We start from the raw sequence: 26,483 nt of genomic DNA, 5'->3' as shown, positions 1-26,483 counted from the left end.
TAAAGGCATTTGCATTTTATTCAAAAGACAGTGGGAAGCCTTTGAAACATTTCAAGCTATGGGGTGACCCAGTCAGATTTGCATTCGGCTGTGATATGGACAAGGGAAAAGAGAGGAGCCAAAGTGGACACAGGGAGAGCAATTAAGGGCTGTTTCTATAGCCGAGACAGATGGCGATGGGTAGAGAAGTGTATAAAGAGATGACACATTATATATTTTGGAGATAAAATTGATAGGACTTGATAACTGAACATGTGAGCTAAGGAAGAGGGAAAGTGTCAAGTGCTGTGTTTCCAGCAGGAGCAATTAGGTGACATTTACTGAGATGAAGGATGGGGGAGGAGGGACAGGTTGGAGGAGATACAATAATGGCACACCAATAGGCAGCTGGTTATATGGTTCTGATGTTCTGAAGATAGGAAGTAGAGAAGAGAGAATGGTTTATAGGAGTGGATGAAATCATTAGGGAAAGAGTGTAGATTAAAAATCAGAGTGGATCCAGGGCCAAGATAAGAAGAATCTAATATATAAAATTCAGACATAAGAAAATACCTCCCCAAAGGAACGGAGAAGGAACAGTCTGGGAAGGAGGAGAAAAATCTGTTGTTCAAGGAGAGAGTAGTAAGGTAAAGACAGATCAAGTCAAACAGACCTCGAAGTGGCTTTTGAATTTAACAACTCTGATATCATTGGCAGGAACAAGCCAGTGGAGTGGCTGGGACAGAAGCCAGATTGGTGTGGACAGGGAGCGAGTGGGTGGAGGAGGGGTGGGGAAGAATGTAGATAATAACTCTTTTCAGATGGGGTAAGGGCTGTAGCTGGAAGAGGATACAGGATTCAGAGAGTATTGTGAATACTGGTAGCAAGTTGCCATAGGGAGGAAGAGGTTGAAGATCTAGGAGAAAAAGTGAGTAACCCATTCAGCGAGGCCTGCAGGAGGACAGAGTAGGTGGGATCCAGAACTCAGGTGGAACTCACCAGTGATGGCAGGTGGGTCCACTTTCTCTATTGTAATAGGAGCCGAGGAGAAAAGGATGGGAACAAAAGCAAATTGGCTTATAGATTTGGTGCAGGTATTGCAGACAGTTCTCAGTGGGTGGCTCCCATTGGTGTCCCTGAAACATAAAGTAAGGACTTCCATCGAGGAGGAGAGGTATGGAAGATAGGGTGTAGAAGGATGAAATTTCAAACCAGAGGAGGTCTGAAATGATTATTTCAGAGGATGACCTAATAGAGAAATAATTTCAGAATCACGAAGAGGTCCTTTTAAGTATTTGCAACAACGGTCAATTAGAAATTGGAGTATGTGAGATATAAATCCTAGAAGCATTATCCCCCTACTTATACTTGTCCCTTTTAAACATGCTTTATTAAAACTAATCACTTTAAATGTAGTAATTCTTTGCATAATTTGTAATTCCCTACAACTTAAATCCTTCAGCTTTGAAACAGTGTGTTCTGAGCAGAAGTTTCTTCAAGTGGAAAACATTTGATGCAAAAAGTGAAAATTGCAAAAAAAAAGTGTGAAACAAGTTCTTTCCTAGGCCAAGAGGCATGCCTTCGTTCAACCACCTTCCGACCTGTTCTTCTGTACCTATTTCTTTCCCTACCTTTCTTGTTTGCTTTTTTATTCCTTTAGCACCCAGCACACTGCTGAACTCACAGGAAGTATTCCATAATATTGGTATTTCTAATTGTATCTTTTGTGCCATCATAAAGAGTGATCATCAGTGGTCTTCAGTGGTCTCAATCTTGAGATACAGAGCTGTGACAGGCTCTTGGGTTTTTTTTGTTGTTTTGCTTTGTTTGTTTCTTCCTTTCCTTTGTCAAAAATATTAAAACTCCAAATTAGAAACCAAGGGAATTGCTTACAAACGCTTTCGCCCTCTTTTCCTGTGCTCCTCTCTCTCACATATATGAGAACATACCTGCACATTTTAGGTAGGTTTTTGCTCTAAACATTGAGGAGAAGGAGGCCCTGTTGGGTTCTATTTAACATTTCACTGCAGTATATATGTAACTCTTATTCAGTCATAGAATCTCAAGATTTTAATGCTGAAAAAGATCTTAGAGACCGTTTAATTTAATCTCCCCTCCGGCCTGGACTGCATTTGATGGACCTGAAACTTACAGTGGTTTAGCATGTGGCCCGAGGAGCCTATTCAGTGAATTGGTGGCCTGGGTTGTCTGTGAATAGGGTATAGAACTAACTCCTAAAAGGGGGAAAGGAATTTGCACGTTCATCTTTTTCTCTGCCCACAGACTCTAGTATGGCATTCTGCAGGCTTAAAGCAGGAGTCCTCAACCCCCGGGCTGTAGACTGGTACTGGTCCGTGGCTGGTTAGGAACCAGGTCGCACAGCAGGAAGTGAGTGGTGGGCGAGCCAGCGAAGCTTCATCTGTATTTGCAGCCGCTCCCCAGGGTTAGCATCACTGCCTCAGCTCCACCTCAGATTATCAGGCATTAGATTCTCACAGGAGCACTAGTCCCTGGTGCCAAAAAGGTTGGGGATGGCTGGCTTAAAGAATGCTGGGTAATTTGAATTTGTTGTTCAGGATCCTTTGGTAACAAAACAAACTCAGATCTTTGGATTAATGGAGGTTGCCAAGTCATCATCAAACTAAGATCTAGGTTTTAGTAAAATGTCCCTTCAGTTTAGGATTAAAATATTATAAAAATTGAGTGAAATTATTCCAATTGGTATGGTAATAAATTTCTGACAGGCGTCATGCAATCTGTGAGGGCATTCCTTCACTACGTCTGTACTCTGGGGAGTAATAAGAGTGGAAAATTAAATTAAATAAGGGTACCATCAAATACTTTAAAAACATATCTTCTTAAATACAACCTCTAAAGTTCTTTCACATTATTGAATTGTGAAAAAGCATTCTCTCTCTCCTTTATGTTTTCCTTTTTCTTTCTTTTTGCCTTTGGTAGAATCGAATTCACAGTAACTTATTTTGGGTTGTATTTCTTATGCTTCCCATAAGCTTTGTTGGTGAAACCTGAAAGCATAAATTCTAAGTATCAAGATAATACTTTTATTGTTTTTATTTATATTACCCTTTAATTTCTGTGCTGATTTATCTGTCTTAGATGTTGTATATATTTCTATGGCTGATAGGTCCCTTACTTTAATATAATTATATCATACTCAGTAATCACTTTCATTTATAACATGTCTGGAGATATAGAAATTTTTTCTTTTTATATAAAATAAATTTATCTATGATTACAGAATGATACTTGACAACTGAAAGCTAGACCTAGTACCCTTGGCTTTTTGCCCTAGGATTTAAGTCATGTCACCTTTCACAGTCTGTAATGTTTGTTCTCATTTCAACTGTCTTCTTTCAGACTATTATTATTTTTGTGACATAGAGAGAAAGAAGCCTCTCCTTGTGCACTTGATTAATATAAGTTCTTGACCATAAATGTTACATGACTTGAAGGATTCGTAAGAGTCATTCGAGACAGAAGTTCTCTTATGGATCCTCTGGAGTGATGCTATGTTCCACTAGTACAGAGATAGAGCGTGTGGAATGGTAGGAGTGTGAGGTTTGGGGTCCCACAGCTTCAGATTTGTATGTCAGCTCCGTACCTACTACCTGTGGGGCTGAGGATAAGAAATGTAATCTCTCTGAACTTCGGGTTTCTCAGCTACTAAACATCTATTCACTGAAATAACATAGTTCTCAATGTGGTATGCAAGTAGCAGTCTTAGAAAGATCTTTTATACATGTATCCTTAAACATTTCTCTACATGCATTATTGAATAGTCAACACATTCACAAAACAAAATAAAGCAAAACCAAACCAAACTAAACCCCGCAACTCAACACATCATCATGTTATAGGGAAACTGAGGCTTGGAGAACTTAAACAACTTGGGTTAGCTCCGTAAGCTCCGTTCTATCAGATTCCAGAGTTCAAAGGCTTGTCATGAGCAAGGAAGAAAAAAGGAGCCAGGATCAAAGCCATAAAAGAGGTCGATGGTGGGAAAAAATAAAATAAATTTAAATGTTGTCTATCTTTCATCCACGTGTACTTATCTATGGTCAAGCAATTAATCTAGAAGCGGGTGGTTTATTAAGCATCTGATGTGGGAAGGGCAGGGAATGGTACAACAGAAGTTCATGGTACAGTCCACTTAAACGCTGTCATTTATGAATTCAAGGACTGTATGATTCAACTAGTAAAAACTTTCATGACACATGCAATGTATCTAATGACAGCAAGTGTTTGTAAGTAGTGTAGTGTATAACAATGGACAAGTCTTTGTAATAGCTAATTTTCAGAGCATGCTTCACATGCCGAATCCACTGTTTGTTTCAAAGCTCTTAACACATATTAGTATATTCATGAATTATTTAGTTGTTTACCCTTCTAATATTAAGTGAACATTTGTTAATTTAAATGCACTTTTATAACTTGATTACTTATTTGGCATGAGAAAATTCACAAAAATAATCAAACAAGAAAACCATTGCTTGAGCTGGAAGCTCTGGGTATATGGCATGACATTTAAATAAATCTATAAGTATCTGAGCATATTTCACTCTTCCAACATCACTAAAGATTTAACTCAAAGAAAGGACTCCTTGGTTTGAAAAAATTAACAAAGAGCCTTGCTCAAGGCACTGAGCAACCAGAATTATTCAGAATTATCCTAGTTGTTCCTCTCATTTGCATATGTTAGCAGCACATGTCGTTTGGTATTTAATGTTATACTAATAAAATTTACACATTTTATTATGATCACTGAAAACTAAAAATTTCATCTTAAAGTTTCAATTACCTAGGTGATTTGTTTATTCTTTGGCAATTAACTCCCTGGCACAGTGCCCTTCAAATAGTGGTCATATAGTAAATGTTAGCTACTCTGAACTTAATAAATTGGTTGTCAGCTGTTGCTTTTATGTAAAAATAGCTTGGGTGCACCCTTGGTAATATCAACACTTTTGAAAAGTAGATGAAATAAAAATTTCAAGTTCAACTGTGTTCATAAACTTAAAAAGCTATGATTGTGGTAAGTAGTATCATAAAATGTGAGTGCAGCAAATATTAAATAATACGATTCAAGAGCTGTGCTACTACGCCGTCATTCACAAGCCTGCAAGAACATGTGCACTTCATTAAAGTCAATGGAGTGTACCCAGTTCATCTTGGCATTACTCATAATCGAAATGTTTCAATTTTAGTTAACACACACAAAACTAATTTAAAAGTCAAATGAGGAAATTAGTTCTATGTTCCCATGTTCCAATCCCACAGTGATATCAACTAGCCAGATTTAGCCTTAGGAGGTATAAAAAATAGCTAATACAATAAATGGAAAACCTTTAAAAGCACAGATCTGTTAAAACGAATGTTTTTTGCAGGCAACTCGATAAAAATATATTTAGTGTTGCAAAAGAGCCCCTCAAACTGCTCCACTATGAAACAACCAAGCTTATCTATAGATTTACTTCTAGATTTCAGAAGCAGTAGGTCAAGAACTAAAGGATTTATGTAAGAAATACAGTTAATTTGTTGTAAAACGTTTTTAAGTTGAAGAGTAAGTAGTTGAAAAATATTTTCTGAATACACATTATGAAGACCAGGGAGAAACTTCTCCGGTTTTAATCTTAGGTTTCTCAATTGCAGTAAACACTATTACCAAAACACATTTTAGACATTTTTTAAATCTTTATTTCTGTGATATTCTTCTTCCTTGTTGTTGTAGATGTCACCATTCTTTTAGTGTCTCTCTCCTTTCCATTTTTTAAAAACAATTCTTATCTATCCCCATTGAGTGTGTCCTTCCTCTCTTACTTGTTTATCTCTATATTTAATCTTTGACTCACTTCTATAAAGCTAATTATTCATTAATATTTTTTTCCATTTCAGCTTCTTCTCTAAACTAGGTTTTATTTATTGTCATTTGCAGATATCCAACTTGACCCTAAAGCTCAAAAAAAAAAAAGGCATTACAATTCCTTGACTTTTCTGCTAAGACATTTTTGTAGCCATTGCATTCTGGTTTTCCTGCAGGCTCACCGTCCTGCTGTTTTATGCGCCATATTTAGTCATGCTGACATCTTTTTTTCACAAAAGGATCTAGCCTTTCCATATGGGAGAAACATACTTTTTATTTTCTTAAGTTTCAATGGCCACCAGAGAGGAGGTCGTGTGTATGTTCGTACGGACACTGTGTACTGTTCACTGAGAGGGTGAGAGACATGCTTATCTCAGGAGGAAGGGCGAATGATACTCAGCCAGTGAGTGGTAAGGACTCAGAGGCAGAGAGAGGATGCTGACTTTGACCCTGCACCTGGCTCACTTATCTGCCTCTCTCTTGAAGACTTGTGAGGAGAGATAGATGCTAACATATTTTGTCCATACTTTCTAATTACCGGAAATAACTGCAAATCACTGAGAGGGCCATGTAGGGGCTGCTATGCCCCAGCAGACTAGACTGGTCTTGAAAATTAATCAGCAAATCTGACCAATTGGTTGAGGTCTCTGCACAAAATTCTTGATTTCATGCCTTCCTTTTCTTTCCCCCTCTGCATAATTTACATGAAGTCTAAACTCTTTTTAGTGGAATTACCTGCTTGTAGTTTCTCTCTGTTCAGTCCACATTACCTTCCTAAGAATGATCTGGTTGGTGTATGTGAGATTTCTTGTGCCACTGTCTCATCCTAAGTCCTGGACATTATTTCAAGACTTTGCCTCAACTGAATCATCTGACTGCTGGTCTTCTTCCTACTTCTTTAGTTGTCCGTGCACAGGCACCTCATGTCCCTTAGGTGGGTTCCGAATACAAATCCAGCCAGTCAGTGTCCCCCTCTCTGGCCTACACGTCTTTGGACCTCTTGTCTTGAGAATTCTGTTTGATGAACACTAGTGAGAGACCTGATCATCCCAGGCCATGTACTATCAGTCAGCACTTATAAGCTACTCCTCAGGGACTGTAAAACAAAAGCATTAATTAAATATCCCTTATTCTAGCCATAAACACTTTAAGCTTATGTTGTGAGGAGTGTGGGCTTTGCTTTAAGCTCTGAAAAAGGATTGTCTTCAACAGTTTAACTCCTGACCATGGCCACTAAGTCCCCAACAATGATCTTGCCGCTACCTACTCTCCTACCTCACCTTACTTCATGTCTCCCCTCTGTTCGCTGCACCCTACCATCCTGTCCTGGATCATACCGGCTCTTATCTGCCTAGGGCTTTCACCTGTGCTGCTGCTCCTGTGCAGACTGTTCTTCTCTCACTCGCTGCATGGTTGGTGGTTCCCTCTCAACCCAAGTCTCTGATTGGATGCCACCTGTGCAGGCAGGCCTCCCTATAAGAGGACTTGCCTGTTACTGTCTTGCACAGTACCCTACAATATCCTGCAGAACATCTATCAAACTCAAAAACCATACTTAAATTATTCAACTAACTCTCCTCACTTAACAGTAAGTCTCTAGAGGTCAGTACTCGTTCACTGCTGCATCTCCAGTGCCTAAGACATAATATGGATCAGTAAATATTAATCAAGAGAATAAATATTATCAGAGCTTCTCTTAGCTCTAAGTAATGTTAAAGCATCACCTTAGTGAAGATGTTGAGAAAATTATATAGACACATATATTGCATAGATATTTACAATATTAAAATTTTTGTATATTTAAATCAATATATGTAACACATGATATTATTAGAAAAGTCTGAGAATTTGCTATCATCCTCTTCTTGTAAATAGGAGGATAAAGAATAGAAAAAGCATGGTCTGTCTCCCTGGAAATGAACTGAAGTCATTGCTCAAGGACAGTAAATAATGCTATAAAATCACTTGTACTATAAAGATCATTATCTAAAGTCATTATCATACATAGGACAGTCAAGCCTCAAATTGAGCTTTCCTAGCACTTCAATTTTCAGAATCCTCAAAACATCCAAATTTATTTTCTATATTCCAGAAAAAAGGAGGATAAATCAAGGAGACACTCAAAAATTAACAAGCAACCACAACCTTATAAAAGTGCAGACATGGCTCTGAGTTGCAGTCATTATTAACATGCTCTATATTTGCCTGTGAACCTTCCTTATTATTATTCTCAATTAAAAAAGGGTGATCACCATTTTTTTTGAGTAATAGAATATCTTCACAACCTCAGGGTAAACAAAGATTTCTTAGGACACTAAAACCCATTAACCATAAAAGAGAAAAGTAATTTATTGTTTGTTATCAAAATTAAAAATTTCTGCTCATTGAAAGGCATTTCAAACAAAATTAATAAGCAAACCACTAACTGGGAAAATATTTACAGTCCCTATATCTGACAAAGGACTTATAATGCAGAATAACAATACCATCAACAATAGACAAGCGATCCAGTACAAATAAGAAAAAACTTAAATTGACATCGCATCAAAGAAGATACGTAAATGGGCAACAGTAAGTCAAAAAGTGATCAACATTGTCCACCATCAGATAGATATATGCCAATTAAAGCCACAGGAGGTACCATTTCATACCCACTGCTGGTAAATATAAGGAGTTAGCTGGAACTTTCAGCAAGGCTAGTAAACTATTGGTCATTTTCTTATACAGGTAAACATTTACCTTATGACCTAGCAATTCTCCTTTTCAGTCTTCGTCCAACAGGAATGAACACATATATTCACAAACAGACTTGGTCAAGAATTCTCAGAGCAGCCTATTCACAATATTCCCAAACTAGAAACAACACGAATGCCAAAAATCGTATACTGGATAAACAATATGTAGTTTAGTTAAACGGTGCAATGTTACTCAACAGTAAAAGAAGGAACGAACTATGAACACATGCGACAATATCAAAAATATTATGGTAAGTGAATGGAACATTTACAAAGTATATGTTGTATGATTTCATTCAGATGAAGTCCAAGAACAGACCAAACTAACCTATGGTGATAGAGTTAAGAAAGTGGTTGCCTGGGTGGTGAGGAGGAGGTGAGAAGTGGGTGGGGTGGTGGATTGAATTCGACTGGAAAGGGCCATAAAGGAACTATTGAGGGTATGAGATTTAATATCTTATTTTGGGTGGCCATTATATAGGGTATATACAATTGTCAAAACTCATTGACTAAACAATTAAGATTTGTGCATTTTATTGTATAAAAATTGTACCTCAATTTTGAAAATTAAGAGATTATAATATTAAAAAAACTTTAACACTATACATTATTCAGAATATTTCTCTACTTTCTAGGCATGAGAAACATTTTTTAAAAATTCTGGTTCTATTGAATTTAACATACTTGGTTTACGAAGTATGATGACAACATTAATTTATCCAGTTTCATTAGATTAAGCCTCAATTTGTAGCTTTTTGTGAAGTTAAAAAACAAAGAATTACCCCTCCCATCCCCCAAAATCTTGAATAATAAAACCCCTTGTGTGAATCAGGATGAAGTTTTCAAAGATGAATGTCATTTCCACAATACACCAGCAAGGGGAGTAGTTACGCTTTGAGAAGAATTCCATCTTTATCACCACTGAATTATTCTGTAGGGCACTTTAACAAGACCCCAAATTGACTTTTGGGTAAAGCCACAATGGAAATGACAGATCATTTTAATGCAAGAGAAAAAGATTGGAAATCTCGACCCTCTAGATTCTCTTGCATCTCAATGAGAAGGGGAAAAACACTTGCAGATCAGCTTATTGAAATAATATATTTGTGTAATTCAGGTACCAGGAAAATATTTAAAAGAACAGCTAAATTAAATTAGAACTGCAGCATGCCACTTTTTCTTTATTAATCATTGCCATACAAGAATAATGTGCATCCTCTTCCCCCACAGAAAGAAAATATCCCAATAACTCCACAAATTATTTTTATGGATGTGGGAATAATTGCATCAGTTTGAGCAGAATTTGCAAGCTGTTTGGATACTGGAGTCCATCTGAGAGAAGGTAAGGCTTTTCCTTTTTTAATCCTATGGCACGAGGGTTTTTCAGTTGATTGTTAGGCCACAAATCTGAAGGTTTATGCTGCATTTTTTTTATATCACTATGTTCATCAATTCTTATAAGATTTGTAAGGCTTATTCTCACATAAGCTCAGGTGGGCTGTAGAAAATTCTCTAACTATTCCTTCCTATGAGCTTCGGTAATCCTGGATTTATAGAAAAGAATGTTCTGGCTGTCAATGGGAAGCATGTCCTTAGGTGCTCATGAAAGCAGGGCTGCCAGCTAGGGACACTTGCAGTGATACACTTAGAGTGCAACTGTCTCCTTTACACTCTAATCTTAATAATAACCCTAACCTTGATTTTAACACCATAACACCTTCTTCTCAGTTCTCCTCATTCCCCAGGACCTAGCATTGTGACCCCTGGAAAATGACCTGAGCCATGCCCTGTGTGGAGCTCGAGTCCCCACTTGTCCAGAAGCCTCATCTTGTGTTTATGAGCGCTGTGGATGGTAGAGGATACTAGGGTACAAGGATACTAGGTACATTTACACAATCATCTCTTCCAGGAACTGTGCGGAGGAGAACACACGTACGAAATACAAAGCTCTAAGGTGTAAGCACAGGTTGTGTGACTGCCTACATGGGCACCTGACGTGGTGGCCAGGAGCAACACTTCCTTTAAAATCTCACACCAGCTGCAGTTTTTCCCACAAGGGTGGCCCCTCTACTCCCGGAGTGTATGCTTTCAATATGTAAAAAGGTATTACCTGTGTATCCTTTTGCTGAGACATAAATTCTGCCCAGAGATTTTCTTTATGAAAATCTAAGGAACGTTTCTCCGTTCATTGATCGGAAAAGATGATTTTGAATTACTTCCATTCATGACACAGAAGGAAAGCATTTTTTTTCAGTCTCTAAAAATGGAGGCTCAAGGAAGTATAGGATCCAGAATAAGAAGATTCAAGATTTAGATGCTGCCTTGAACATTTTATCAAGATCCTCAAGTCTGTGATGTTACAATCTGGACTATATTCTTGCTGGCAAGGATTCATGGGATTGTCTTGCATTGAAAAAAGTATTTTTAAAAAGCAATGAGAAAAATATGTAAATGAAATGCTGCTGCACACACACTCCTCATTTTGAATTTGCCACTGAATGGACATGAGTCTTGTGTTCTTCCCACTAAGTGGAAAATAAGCCAAAAGACTGTCTCTCAAAGGTTACTAAAATCTGGGAGCTATGTAAAGGACAGAGATAAGGTATAAAGAAGAAAATATACAAAGAACCCAGAAGTGGGAGATATGCTGATTAAAGGAGGAAACATAAGGAAAGTGTAGTTATGGCTAAAGAAATGAAATGGATCGAAGATGTTTGTGTTTGTTTTTAATGACAGGTGAGTTGCTCCCTCTAGCAGATCCAGAATGAAGATTGCTTACAAACCAGGTAGGAATGAAGTCGTAGTTGTAGAGGGTGCTCTGGTCATGCTGACATGGCCCTGGGTGATGAAAGCACACTCAGGAAAGGGTTGATGTGCATTTGTGGCAAGGAGGGAGAATACCTCGTCTGAAACCGAATCAGGGAAGCCAGAGATGGGGTTACTTCAGCCTGGCCCCTGCCACGTGGGGGAGGACCTGTGTTATGTTATGTGCTCTGGAAGAATTTATACATCCTCAAGTTACCACAGCTGACTGAAAGGAACGTATAGGAAATAAGGTGCTTAGAGATGGATTCTGTGTAATCCCTGTTGATATTCAGACAAGAGTGGGCTTTGGGAGCCAAGCCTGAGGAGAAAGCAAAAAGAAGCTCTGGGCTTTCCCAACCCCCAATGAGTCTCTGCAGTTATATTTTCACAGAAACTAAAATTTTATCTGAATTTGACAGGATTTTCCTAATGTTTCAAATATTATTCATGGAAGGTACTTATTATATTCATTATCATCAAAGATCTTGGATAGTAGCTAGCACCTTCAATTTAGTGTATGCTTAATGAATAATTACTGAGTGAATGAATCAAGCATATTCTCAAACGAGGAATGTATCTTACATCAATTAAATTAGGAGTCAATAATGTGCAAGATATAGCCTAGATTCTCTTTATTACAGCCATTTGGCAAATTGAGGACGTGCTCGAGCAATTTGAACCTCCCTCTGAGGTACGTTGAATAACTATCAAGATAGATCTTGGCAGCTCTCTCCTGGGGTCCCCAGGGCTCACTAAGCATTTTAAGAGGACACTGGACATTATCCTAGTGGCCAGGGAGATAACCCACTTCCAGGTGTGGGAGAGGAAGCATGGTCCCGCCTATTGCAACCAGTGAATTCTGTACTGCGGTCTAGAACTGGTGCTGATGGTATGAGGGACAAGTAGTGTGCAGTCTGGCTCCTTTTTACTTGGTTCAAATTCCAGTTTTCTATTCCAGAGGAAGTAGAAAAATCTTTTGCTGCCTCCTGTGGTAGGGAAGAACTAAAATTCATGTGAAAGAGAAGCTTGGTATAGGCTGGGGTAGGGACTATGAGCCAAGAGTGGAGGGGCAGGCAGGGGTCTAGCAGATCTCTCGCAGAGCAGTAGCTTGTAGCTTGAGCTTAGCTGATGGGAAAGTATTTGACCTTGGGGACATCTGGCAACTCAACTCACTTACTTGACAATAATAAGAGCCTTAGGATCAGAGGCAGTTAACTCTGAATAGAAAAGGCAGCATTCTGCCACCCCGGTGTTGAGGCTGAAGTACGGGTCCTGGAGCACCAGGCCTCCAAGCTTCTGGGGAACATATTGATCAACATTTTCAATTGTTGCCTCAATGGCATAGTACCTGTTTTGACCGAATTCCAGACCAACTAATCTTCCATTTTGGCTGCTCTGGAGCTCATAGGTATAACTGTACATGCAAAGTCATATGTTCAGAATGGGCTCCTAATTCTACTTGAAAACATTTTTACATGTGCCTTCTTGTTTTCATTCTCCATTGCATTTTTTTTTTCTTTTACCTCAGAGACAAGCTCCTATTCACAAGTGATAATCATCTAGCAGCTCCCATCTCTACAGCACCTTTATATGAATACGTTAGACATCCTAATCTTTAATAATCTCAATAACCTGTATAAGCTATGTATTATTATCCCTGTTTTATAGACAAGAGCTCAGTGAGGTGACTGTATGTGTTCTGGCTGCTACATACATCAAGCTGCTTCTCAATATAGAGTGCTTTACAGTTTAGAACATGCTTTCACATACATTATATAGTTCTCCAATTGTGAATTAAATGTGATGGTTGCCTCCATTTTACAGAAGACAACCCTGAACTGTAGATAGGTTATGTGACAGTACATCACTTATGGGCAGCTGAGCTGGGATTCAAACCTGTGTCTTATTCTACGTGCCATGCTTATCCAACAGTATGGTGGAAAGAAAATTGAGGCTCTCAGACATAAATGCCCTCAAATTTCTTTATATCCACCTGAAAATCTATCTTTTTGTAACCTCTCCCCTCCTCAATCTCAGGTAGCTGATTCTATTCAGTGTTCCTAAAAATTCTCTCAATTGTCCATGAATAATCTTATCTATTCCCATTTCTTCACATTTTAAGTCTCTGCAGATGACTGTCAAATCCTTCTCTAAGCTCTAATTGTTTCCAATCACAGAATAAGGGTATATATTTTTAGTAATCTACCTTTATATATGCCACGAACCGCTCCCCGACCCCCTCAGTTCTCTACAACTAATTATGTTTGCTATGTTTTTCTTGAACAGTCCATATACTACTTCCATATCTCCATACTTTTGCTTATATTAATTTTAAATGTTGTCCTTTTCTCTATTTGTAGAAATTCTATTCATCCTTAAGAATGAGCTCAAATGTTATACCTGCTATATATATATCCCCAACTCTTCTGGTCAGATTAAATGGTATATTCTCTGTGTTCCCAAAGCACTTTGCTTATAAAGATAACATATCACCTATCACATGAGAAAATTATTTGTCTCCTTTTCTGTTTCAACATATGGACTATCAGTACAGTGAAGATGAGAAGTGAATTTTATTTATTTGTACACACCTTGAAACAATAAGCATGGCCCTTGACTAAGTATTGAATGAATGAATGAATGGTCATTCAGTTGCTGCTCCGTTTTTTCAATATGCCCCAATGAGAGCATGATCTAATTTGGGGGTTATTTTTTTCTCATCCTAAATCTTCACTATTATCCTGGGAATTTGTTTTGCCTGCTTTGTAAAAATGTTGAGTCTTAAATTAAAAAAAACCCTGCTGTATGAAATTATGGGAAAAGAAAGAGAATAATACAGTTTTTCTTGTAAAAGTAAATACACTGTATCATCTAGGTGATCAGTGTTAAAGATAAGCACCCAAAAATTTAAAATTTATATTTGTAAATTTTAAAAATAAGATAATAGAAATTGATCTATTAATAAATGCATATGTTCACATGTAACACAACAGTAAACTTTGTTAGATTGGAATAATGAGTTTGGGGAGGTAGGGAGGAAAAGGGAGAAGCTAGCTTAAGCTATAAAAGTCAGAATTTATTGAAAGCAATGCAGTTTTATTATTTTCAATACTATGATATGCCAATAAAGTCTGTCTAAGGCGACATCAACTTAATGTCACGGATCCTTATTTTATAGCTGAATCTTTTTGCCTAAAGACTGTTGTATATGCTAAAGCCATAAAAACAATTATTCTCTTTATAAAAGTTACAGATGTTCCCGCTACTTCTTTTATCAAATCAATTCCTTGCAGATAATATAAAGAAAGGTAAATTTCACCTTATTCTGGGTCAAATTGTCAATAATTGTATATTAGCAATACTTGAATTAGTAAGGTTTTACCGAATTCTTAGAGGATGACATTTCTGGAAAATAAAGTCCAATGTCTCAGGGAAGTGCTAATTAAATGCTTTTAAAAAGAAAAATAGGAAAAATGTAAACTTTCAAATAAGATGAATATTAATTATTCATCAAGCTGGATATAACTAAAATCTCTCTTCAAAGTCTTTGGTTTCCTTTGTGAATTTCATGAGGGCAAGGATCATGGCTTATTTGCCTCTCTCCCTCACCCTCCAAGACTTTACACCCCAACAATACTACTTAGGCTGTGATTTCTGATAACAGTTATCATTATAAGGACAGGTGTTTAAAAGTGATGCTATGTGGTTTTCAGATATTCTAGTTGTTGCTCTGCTTATCTATCACTATTCAAGACTCAAACATTACAGAGAATTTACTCACTGATTCTGGGTACAGGCTGCAAGTAATTTACTGACCCTTATTCTAGAAGAGAAAGAAAATTGTTATATTAGCATCACATCCAAAGACATGTAAAAAACTTTCTACATAAAGGTGTCCCACGGCTTCTAATATTTTATTTCTAGCAAAGAAAATCACGGGGAGGGAGAGGTTTGTAAAATAGAATATGTCATCTCCTGTGGGCTAATGAAGAGGTGAGGGCTTGATATCACTTATTAGGAAACCTTCAAACTTTGCCATAAGAAAGACTGAGATGATTTGTGCCTGTTTCCTCTGAGTCAGAGAAATGAAGCAGGGACCTGATGTGAGGAAGAAAATTTCCCAGGATTCTCTGCAATTGACTCCATAATATATCTATGTGTTAATATACAATTATATTTTCCTCTTAGAATCTTTGAGTACCTGAGACAGATCTTTGGGTAAAACTGATACTTAAAATAGATATACCATATGTATCTCCTTGCATTGAGTATCCTGTGGCCCTACTGTTAAATATCTCAGTTTGAGAAGCTTAGAAGAGTAAATTAACTGAATTCTAGGGTTAAAGAAAAAAGATTTTTGAGGGAAGACATCCATGAATATTTAAAACATTCAGGACTAATGGTAGTTTATTCTATAATGAAGAGCCTTAAGAAAGAAATCTTGGGATTCTCCTTAAACCAATGATTTTCCATCTTTATAATCAAGACCTGTTTCTGTCAGATGATAGACTATGTTTCTCAATGTAACATAGTGTATTTCTTCTTTTTCAGTCATCTACGGAGAGAAGAAAGCCTCAGCTCATTCTGAGAACAATTCTAGGGAACCGCCAGATGGTAATTATATGATTAGCCTTTTGCTTTCTAGATTATACAGCTCCAATTCTTTTCTTAAATAACATTATGAATATATAATATATGAAATTATATTATACACTATACCACATATTTCTTATAATATATAATTTGAATATATTGTATATTGTATTTATGCTAAAATTTCTGTTAATATTATATTTGATATTATTCGATATATTCAATATTACATGTATATGTAATGTTTTGCTCTGTGTATTCTGTCTTTTAAAAAAATAACTTTTTCAAAGTATGTTAATTAAAAACTTGAACAATTACTTAACGATGAGGCTTAAGCAATGGTAAGATTAATTCTGTCTTGCTATTTTGCTCCATTTAAATAACCTACTATCAATGCGATTCATTTATAATATTGCCTTTTCTAGCTCTAATTGAGACAAAGATTCTATTGGCTCTTGTTTTTTAAATTAATCTTTCTCCAAACTTCATTTGTGCTGAAACATACTAGTTTACACTTATGTCAATTAAATGCTATTCTCTCTTTAGAATGATTTAAAAAATATATCCAAGGACATTTGAATTGTATTGCCATGAGTTTCCTTGTATAAGGTATTAGCAGCTTCACTTGATTTAGTAAATTCTGCATTTTGAATGGTGTTTATAAGTCGTTTGAATAGCTCATCAATAAGTCCTAGAGTATAACTGATCCCCATGGGTTGGAATTTGATATGTAATCCACTGCTTCAACCTACTCTGATGTAATTGCAACTCTATATTTACTTGTCCACCCATGTAACAGTAGCATGATTAAGGTCACACTTTCACGGGTTGGTGATAAGAATATTGTTTAGGCTAGAATCCAAAATCTTCCTCCCTACAAAACTGATTTTATCCAGCATGCTCTCATTGTTTATGTAATCTGACACATAACCATGGAAGGAAATTAAATTGATGTGGAAAAAATAGCTATTCAAAAAGTCAAAAGCGGCTGCTTTCTTATCTCAGGATATTCTGGTAAGTTGCTTATTGATTGCATGAGGAATTGTTATCATCAGGTATTGCTTTTAAGCTTTCTGGCTTATAATGTTCATGACATTTCCTTAAAAAATGTGGGCACGACAAGCTCTTTCCCCATCTCCATGATTGCTCAAATATAAAAACTGTGCAAGGTCATCTACCAATTTCTTTTTTCTTTTTTTGCTTATTGTGGTAAAAAACACAAACATGACATCTATCCTCTTAACAAATTTTTATATTACATACAGTATTGTTAACCATAAGTACAATGTTGTATAGCAGCTCTCTAGAACTTTTTCATCTTGCATGACTGAAACTCTATATCTATCGAACAGCAATTGCCCATTACTCCCTCCCCAGCCTCTGGAAATTTGCCATCTGCCAATTTCTTAAAGGTTCAGGAAACCTGACTTAAGGGCATAATAATAAGAGTACATTCAGACTGAATACTCTTCCCTGGTCTAGTGTGGCTCTCCACACATCACAGAGTGAAGCATATTAGTTAGATGAATGCATGTCTCTTACACTATATAGTAAACTTGTTCTATACAGAAGTGATCCAGTCTTACTCCTCTTTACAATTTCCCCAAACCTAGGTTAGTGTCAGGTATAAATATGTACTGAATTAAATTTTAATATTTCTTTTCAAGGGTTGACAATAATTAATATTGATTTTAAGAATCTGATAAAAAGACAGGAAAGTTAATACCATTTATTTTTGAATTTATGAATTGTCTCCTAAAAAAAACCATTATCTCTCACTTCCCAATAATAGTAATTGCATGGCTAGCTCTTAGCTCTTTAAAGGTTTTGACTATATCTTCTAAATCATTGCTATTCCCAAATATTTTTAATGTAATGACTACTTAGGATTTGGGCTCAGTTGACACAATCAATACAGATAGACTTCCTTGCTACATAATCAAGTATTAAATAACTATGAATATACTTTCATGGTTAACTGTGAAAATAATTTTAAATGTCAGCTTTTGGGCTGGCTTCACATAATAGAAATTCATTGGGTTTGGCCAGACCCCTTAAAATAAATAAGAGTTTAAATCTCATATCTAGTGTACATGTTCTAATATTGGGCTTACAAGATTGAATATGGCATTAAAGGCTTAATTTAGTGACACAGACAATCTACTGAAACAGGATTTTTCCTCTTCATCACATTATTCTGAGTCATTTTTGTTTTCGGTGGTCAAGCACATTTCACCTTTTGAAACTTGGCATAAGCACAATACTAACTGAATAGGCCTAGAGCTTTAATGGGAAATCATTATTTAAAAAAATAGATTTTCACTGATTCTTTTCTGAGGGGTTGAGAGCTCTATGCAGCATGAACAGCACACTGAACCAGGTAGAACTCACACTCAAGTGAGAGAACACAAATATGACGATAATGTACTTTTCTCAAAGTAATTCTGGCCACATGATAAATTAAATTGTTTATCAACATCCTTATTTAACAGAGAATATAACAATAGAAAAGGTTAGACAGTTTCCTAAGGCCATGTGGCAATTTGTTGTTAAAATTGAAATAGGGTTACATTTCATGAATGGATCAGTTTTTTTTACCCCAGCTAAACCTTTTAGAAATGTGGTTATCAATACCCTCTTAATTTTACATACACGTATTCTGGAGCAAAAATAATTATCACAGTGCAAGTTTAGGTCTTTTGCTGTCTAATGTTTGGTTGTTGGATTTAAATTTTAATCCCAATATTTTCTTTCGAAATATTGATTCTTTTCTCTTTTCTTCTGAAATTATTTGGATGCACAATATTAAATCAATAATAACCTCAAAAACAGCTCACATGTACTGAATCTTTATTAAATATCAGACATGCTGCTGAGCACTTTATGGGGACCTTATCTAATTTAATAATAGAAGAAATCCATGGGAATACTGGATTTCTTCATGTGAAATATACTACATGTTTCTAGTTCTGAACTTCTTTACATAAACTGCACCCATAAATCATTTATATTTCCTAGTTTCAGTTCCATTAAAGTGGACTGAGAACTTAAAGACACAAAGCAGAATTCTTTTAGATTTGAGTTTTTCCCTAATATTTTACCATTATGCTTTCACACATAATTCTGTAGCATTTTATTTTTAGTAACTCAACTTTGAGTCTTTCCAACATGTTATCATAGAAATACCAATTATTTATGTATCCATATGTCATTGGTTTACGTAATTTGTAATTGAATTGAATAATTATATGAACAAGTACAACTGGCACAGCAAATATGGGAACAAACACGGCTGACTCTGGGTCCACATACATCCCTACAAATCGGGTCAGAAGTTAACAGGTTGGGTAGAGGGACAGCAGGTGAGGCCTTGGTGGTGAGCCAGCTGTGAACATCAGCCAGTAAGTTAGATCTAGGGAAGGGAGAGAGTTGTTTAGTCAGGGAAATCATTTAAGAGGAGGTCAGTTAAAAGAACTTCTGTTGTACTTGTACTTTGCATAGGCATTACTTTGATAATTTAATTGTGTATTCATTACTTTGATAAAATTAAAATAACTTTTTTTTTTTTTTTAAATGGAGGGAAAGGAAGGAAAGACTGAGTTTAGGTATTTTGCCCGAGATTACAAAAGTAAAAGTGAGTAGGGTTTGGCTCCAGAATCCCACTTTCAAATCTGGCAGCCCAGTAGTCTTGCCCTCCATCCCATGAGCCTCAGGACAGATTAAAGCAGAGGGTTGGGTGGGCTGCCACCGCCCAGAAAGGAGACTTAACACAGCTCAAGAGTGTTCAGCAAGAGAGCACAGTAACATAAGAGAGAAGAAGCCAGGAGATGAAGAAATAGTCTTAGAAATTTGCAAAAGAACCCTATAATTGTGTGTGTGTGTGTGTGTGTGTGTGTGTGTGTGTGTGTGTGTGTGTGTGTGTGTGTGTTTAAGTTAACCCAAGTATTTCTTGCCCTTGGGCCTCACTGGTTCAAAACAAAAGGGGTTGCAGCAAACAGGTCTGGCCAACCGATACTCCAACTATTTTCAGAATTTGTTTTTGCAACTCTGAAATTAAAGGAACTCTGAAAGTGCATCACGCCTCCCCAGCAAACAATAAATATCACAGAAGAATCTCTGACCCAATGGTCCCATGGGAGCCAGGCATGAGAGCAAGCTTAGTGGAAATCTGTGATGACAAATAGCAATTAAAATGAAGTCATTTAAATTTCACCATCTACTTCCTTCTAACTCTTGGGTTTTACAGGTTCTATTTCTGTCAAGTTCTTCTTTGAGTAAGACTAAGCACCAGTTTGGAAGAACTTCCTAGCCTCCTAGAAGAGATGATTTTATAGTAGCTGGTTTAAAATGCCTCAGAATGGATTATTATATTTTCCCATTAGGTATTAATGATTTCAGTTTATGTTAAATTCTTTATAGGTTTCCGTTCTTGGCATTTTCCAAATTATTTCCTTCAAGAAGAAAATTAGAAAGGTGTTAAGATTTCTATGACTTCAGAAGGAATTCATAAAAAGGTGAAGATCTTAAATGACTATTCTTTCAATAAAATTAAGTTAAATTGTGCAAAATGTTCATATATGGGACTTCACTTTTATATACTTTCAAAAATAGCTATTTTGATTTTAACTGATCTGATTTAAAAAATTATTATTGCAATCATTTGGCTATAAACATGGTTGAGATTTAAAGCCTCCTTCACATAAAACAGTAGCTTGTTTCAATATACTTTTGGAAGCAATATTATAAACAATGGATTAATTATTTAATTAAATGCATACAAAGGTAAGAAACTTATGAGTAAACTGCTTATTTCATTTTCTAAAGGCTGCAAAATTATTTAATCAACTAAAAGAAAATCAACACACGAAGAAGAGAGAAACAGGCGAGATCCAGTGTATTTGTATTGAGTTGCTTTTCACAGAGGTGTGCTCTAGCTGACACAGCTCCTGTGCTCTTTCATGCTCCCTGTGCAGAGAGATCCAGCACATTAGAGTATGCTTTGTGTAAAATAGAGTACAAATCGAACCATATCCGATGAGGTAGTGAGAGGCAGGACCAGCCCAAACAACAGTGCTGAAAAGGGGCAGGTCTGATTCTACAGTTATCTCAGCTTCACTGAGCCTTAATTCTCTCACCTGCAAAATGTCTTAATGTCTGTTTAGCTCTGAGATCTAGGAAATGAGGCAAAAAAATAAAGTAGGTCTTCATTACTATGCAGTCACTATGTTTTTCCTATTTATGTTGTAAGCAATCTCCCCCGCCCCCATAAGTACGGTCATGTGTCACCTCTTCGCTCCTCACAGCTGTTCCTGTGGACGTACACGCTGATATATTATCCTGCCTTCTTCTTGCCATACCATTTCTTCAGAAATTTCATCCTCTCTCATTTCAACTCTCACCTATACAGTCTCCAATATACACACATCCTTAGCTTTGACCTCTCCTGAACTTCAATTCTGGATTCCAAATTCTAGCTTCTACATGGGAGCCCTATTATTAGATCAAATGCAACTAGACTTGAATGAAACCTGTAATCCTTTTCCCCAACCTGTCCCTCTGAACTCGCTCATGTGTATCTATTACATAGACTTCTTCTTGCCAGTCAGGCTTCCAACTTGACATCCCTCCATGTCTTCCCTGCGCCTGTTTCCAGACAGTCACTTTTTCATCCTTTCTTTCTGTCTCATACTCATTCTTCTTTTTTTAATTCCTCCATCCCCATCATTCCTGCCATGGTCATTAGCACATCCAAGCCTAGATTGTTGTAATTGTTTCCAAAACGGCCTCCCTGATTTCAGTCTCCATCATGATGTTAATTTACCAAACTGATGGTTTAAAAAATTGCTTTGCTCATGCTAATCTCCTCAAACCCTCTATTTCTTCTCACTGTTACAAGGTCCTGTCTAACTCTGCATTCTGCGCTCCCTAAAATATGATCCCTGTGTACCTGAGTAACTCAGAAACTTCCTATACAAATTCTAAAAGTTTTCTAAATAGGCCACATCTATTTTTAGTCCCAAGCTTGAAATAGCTGACTCCCTTCCCTCTGTTTGAAGAAGTCCTCTTCCTTCTTCAAGATTTAACCTTGATCTTTCCACATTCAGAGCGGTTGTCTTCTGAACTATAGCTGTTACTGTTCGTTTGGGAGGCAGGCAAAGTCCAGGAGCAAACAGCATGCCAGGCTGAGCCCCTCACTTATATTAACTCATTTGTTCCTTAACCATATCAGGTAAATACTATCACTATGCCTCTTTACCGGTAAGAGTGTGGCTCAGAGAGGTTATTTGTTTAGGTCTCCAAGTTGACAAGTGCTGGATCCAAACCCAGGTGGTCTGACCATAGATTCCTTTATATTTCTATCTTTTTTTAAGGCTGAATAGTATTCTTTTATATGTATATGCTACATTTTCTTTATTCATTCATCTGTCAATAGCCATTTAGGTTGTTTCCACATTTTGGCAACTATGAATAGTGCTGTAGTGAACATGGGAGAACAAATATGTTTTCAAGATCCTGGTTTCAATTCTTTTGGATAAATACCAAGAAGTGGGATTGCTGGACCTTGTAGCAGTTCTATTTTTAATTTTTTGAGAAACTTCCATACTGTTTTTCCATAGTGGCTGCACCATTTTGCATTCTTATCAACTGTATATAACTACCCAAGTATTCAAGATCAAAGCCTCCATTTCTAAATTCTCTATTGTCTTCTTCTATGGCTATAAGTTTTTGCTCTTTGGGTGTGAGACTTGCACTCACATCTAATATTGCCTCATAAGTTCTTGATGAGATAGAGCTATGCTGATAGAATAACAGACCTGATTTGGAAGTGGATTCACATTATTCACCCCTTTCTCTACATTTTCGGGATCGCTTAGCTAACCAGCATGTACCACTCCAAGCTATTTCTTCCTATCTAAAACACAGCCTCTCTTTCTGAGTAACCCCATTCACTTTGTTGGCTTTGATGATGATAATGTTCACACTGATGACTCTCAGATCTCTCTAAACTGCTCTCACTCGAGTTCCAGACTTATATAAGAACATGCTCAGTACACATGGTCTCAAGTGTTCCATAAGTACTAAAACTGAGCCTATTTAAATGTGAAGTCCTTCTCTTCTCTCTCAATTGTACTCCTCCTCCAGTGCACCCTCTCAAGGACTGACACCACCCAGATCCTCCAAATCAGGGGTCTTGGACTTCCTCTCGCATTCCCTCACAGCTCACTTGTCATCTGTAACCAAGGCCTATTTATTCTTTCTTCAGACTTTTCTCAGATCTCCCTGCTTCTCTCAGCCCCACAGCCACATCTCTGATTCAGGCCACTGTTATTTCTATCCTAGATCATTGCAATAGATATCCAAGAAGCGTCTTTGGCTGAGTAGACAAGAGTCATCTCAAATTTAATCTATCCAAAATAGAAAGCTCCTTTTATCCTCAGTGCTCCCCCGCCTCCCAAATTGGTCTTCTCATGTTCTGTTATATCTCAGCTAATAGTATTATTCATCATCTTGCTCAAGCCAAAAACCTAGTCATCTTTTATCCTTCTCTGTTCTTATCCACCCATATCCAATCAATTAGTGCTTGCTGTCATTTTTACCTCAAAAATACATCCTAAAGCTGATAGGGTCTCATTATTTCTACCCAAACCACTCTTGACTAGGTCACTTCATTTTTCTTTGGTTTACTTTAACAGCTTTCTAAATGGTCTCCCTCTCCCTTCTTTATTTTTTGAGAATCCCTCCTAATCAGAGTGCTTAAAAATAATCATCTTGTTTTCTTGCTTAAAATTCTCCAGTGATTTTTCTATTGCAATTATCATAAAATCTAAACTTTATCACAGTCAACACAGCTGTATGCTGTTTACATATTCACTCTTGACCACCAATCAGCCACGTTTTCTTCAATCCAAGTTTCAAGCTTATTCTGCCTCAGGGCCTTTGCACTTGTCATTCCCTTATCTCTCAGATCTGCTCATGGCTGATTCCATTGCATCATTCATGATTCAGCTCAAATACAGCCTCCTCAGGGAAATCTTTCCCCAGCACTCTAGCTAAAGGGGCACTCCATGTATAACAATCCAGTATTTAATTTCATCTCTTCTGACAGGATAATGACCAATTGAAAATAGAAAAATATGAGCTTACTAAAGCAGGTTATTTAAAACTAGAAAAACTAGTTAAAAAGTTTAAAATAAAAATGCCACATATTATATATCCATATTCATATACAAAATTCAAAAGCGCCTATACTTCACAGCAGTGCAACAGTATATATAATTTTGAATGCAGTTTGGGCGCAGACACTGGATGATTCAAATTGGTGAAAAGAGAATAAGTAGCTTCAGTTAGTCTGAAGAGACACAGAAGAAGCAGATATCCCCTTCTGTAGGTAAGTTCCCAAAGCTGAGGCTTATCTGAACGCCACCTCTCCTTTCTCTCCACTTTCATGGAGAGCCTTCTCTCTCTTCTGCTTGCCCGAACTGTCTGAAAGACATAATCTGATTACTCAGTCCAACAATAATTTCTGAAAATATCATGTTACTGTACCTCACATCCCTGTGACTGTTTTGTACTTACCAATTTGTATTTAATCCCTTCATTTTTTTTTTTTTTTTTTTTTTTTTAGTTTTCCAACTTTTATTACAAAAATTTCAAACTTACAGAAAAATGTGGAAAGCTTCACTTTTAAGATCATATTGCTCCTTACTTCATTTGTAGCCAAGTTGTCTCAAAATTCTCCAACTACTGGGCGGGACCATTATATTCTAAACCTCTAATTGCCAGAGCAAAGGACTGCACCATCACATGGCCAGTTTCGGCATTTTGGTCACCTTAGCAGTGTAATTCTACCTGTAGTTAGTCAATCCCTCCTGCCAGATAGAACTTGACTATTTTTTAAAATTTATTTAAAATTTTATTTTATTGTGATAAGAATGCTTAATATAAGAGCTACTCTCTTAATATAATTTTGAGTGTACAATAGATACGATTGTTAACATTAGGTACAGTGTTGCACAGCAGATCTCTAAATCTTACCGGGGGCTGTGGGTGAGGATGAGCAGTTGATAAACAGCTGTGTTCCTTTTTCTTGGTCTAAGAGCTCAGAACTGAGTTTCGTCTCTAAGTCTCCTATCCTTATGCTCTGGAGAAGCCCTGCATATTTCAGGGACACATTTGTTCTCTGTCCTTTAGCTCGCTCAGCCCTTTATCAAAGAGTACTGATTATAACCTCACTTAGAACACCAAATTATACTGTATTATACTACTTATACCAGTTCTAAAGTCAAATGGTTAAAAAAAAATCTAAATTAGTTACACCTTAGCCTTGGTGTTTACATCTGTATTGGCAAATAGGAACTGGAAAGTTCAATTACATTTGCCATTTTATGTGCAAATCTTTTTATTTTTCACCCAGAATAAAGACTTTCCTTTGACATTATCTCATAAGTGATAAGGTTGATTTTGATAATTTACTACTGGAAAGAGTATGATGCCTAAGTTACACTGTACTAGATCCCACTGTGTTGATACTGGGTACAACATGGTGGTCTTTGGAGAAAAAAGATAAAGAAGGCAACCTGATTAGAGGCACCTCTTTGCTTTGTCTATTTCTGCCACCAATCACTATAAATTATTTAAGACAAGTGATAATGAAATCTATCATTCAGGCCAGTTAGTTTTTGTTTGCTTGATTTTTATAATATCTCAAAGACTTTGACTATTGCCAACTTTAAATGGTTCCTGAAAAGTTCAGTGTAATTCAAACATTGCAACTATAATTAGAATACTAAGAATAGGACATTATAAGTAATGTAAAACCAAGATCTAATCTAGATGTGTTGGGAAGTTGTTATTTAAAGACTTCTTCTAGGAAGTTAAAAATATTTAATTGATTATCTCTTAATTTTCTTCCTCGTGTGAAAATGGAAACTGATTTTTTTTCATGTTTTCTCAATAAACCCCAGAAAAGTAAATTAAATTCTATGAATTTACATTTTACCTTAAAACATAATTCTGTACATTTGTATCAGGTTAAATACAGAAAGAAAAGGCTAACTTTCTAAAATATTCAACAACCAAAGATATAATAAATTACATAGTCATAACCCTTTATGTGTTGGGTATTTCAGACCCAAAAATATTTTAACTAATTTTTACACTGTAATGATTTTTAATGTTGTCATTTAATTAATACTAAAAAATAACAATCATAGTTATATATGAATTAATATGTGAGTTACATATTTTGACTGAGGACTTTTTTTTTAACTTTACAGCAGTGATTCTATAAACATGTTGATTAAGGATACTTTGAATGATGTAGCTTCATTTTTCACAAATGCCCTTATAATTCTCAGGAAGCGAAAGCACAGCTGTCCTCCTAGCACACAATGATCACTACTGTTCACTGATGCTGAGAAGGCTTGGCTAACAGCAAATACTGGAAAGGCATGCAGACACTTGTTACATTCACTTTGCAATTAAAAAAAAAA

General features: G+C 36.5%; 1 protein-coding gene across 2 annotated transcripts in view; it reads right to left on the bottom strand.

Annotated features, from left to right (window-relative positions):
• The window catches only part of CHST9 (carbohydrate sulfotransferase 9), a 199,228-nt gene that overhangs the window by 82,589 nt on the left and 90,156 nt on the right, over nucleotides 1–26,483 (bottom strand). The window contains exons 3-4 of one of the 2 annotated variants that reach the window (XM_011360393.1): nucleotides 17,357–17,368; nucleotides 15,179–15,208 (exon numbers count right to left, since the gene is read on the bottom strand). In XM_011360393.1, the coding sequence (XP_011358695.1) occupies nucleotides 15,179–15,208; nucleotides 17,357–17,368 (42 nt within the window). Of the gene's footprint in view, nucleotides 1–15,178; nucleotides 15,221–17,356; nucleotides 17,369–26,483 lie in introns of both variants that reach the window. The other variant, XM_011360394.1, reaches the window with a different exon arrangement.

The sequence above is a fragment of the Pteropus vampyrus genome, unplaced genomic scaffold (assembly GCF_000151845.1).
Source record: "Pteropus vampyrus isolate Shadow unplaced genomic scaffold, Pvam_2.0 Scaffold55, whole genome shotgun sequence".
NCBI classification, from domain to species: domain Eukaryota; kingdom Metazoa; phylum Chordata; class Mammalia; order Chiroptera; family Pteropodidae; genus Pteropus; species Pteropus vampyrus.
This window is presented reverse-complemented; position numbering and strand designations above follow the sequence as displayed.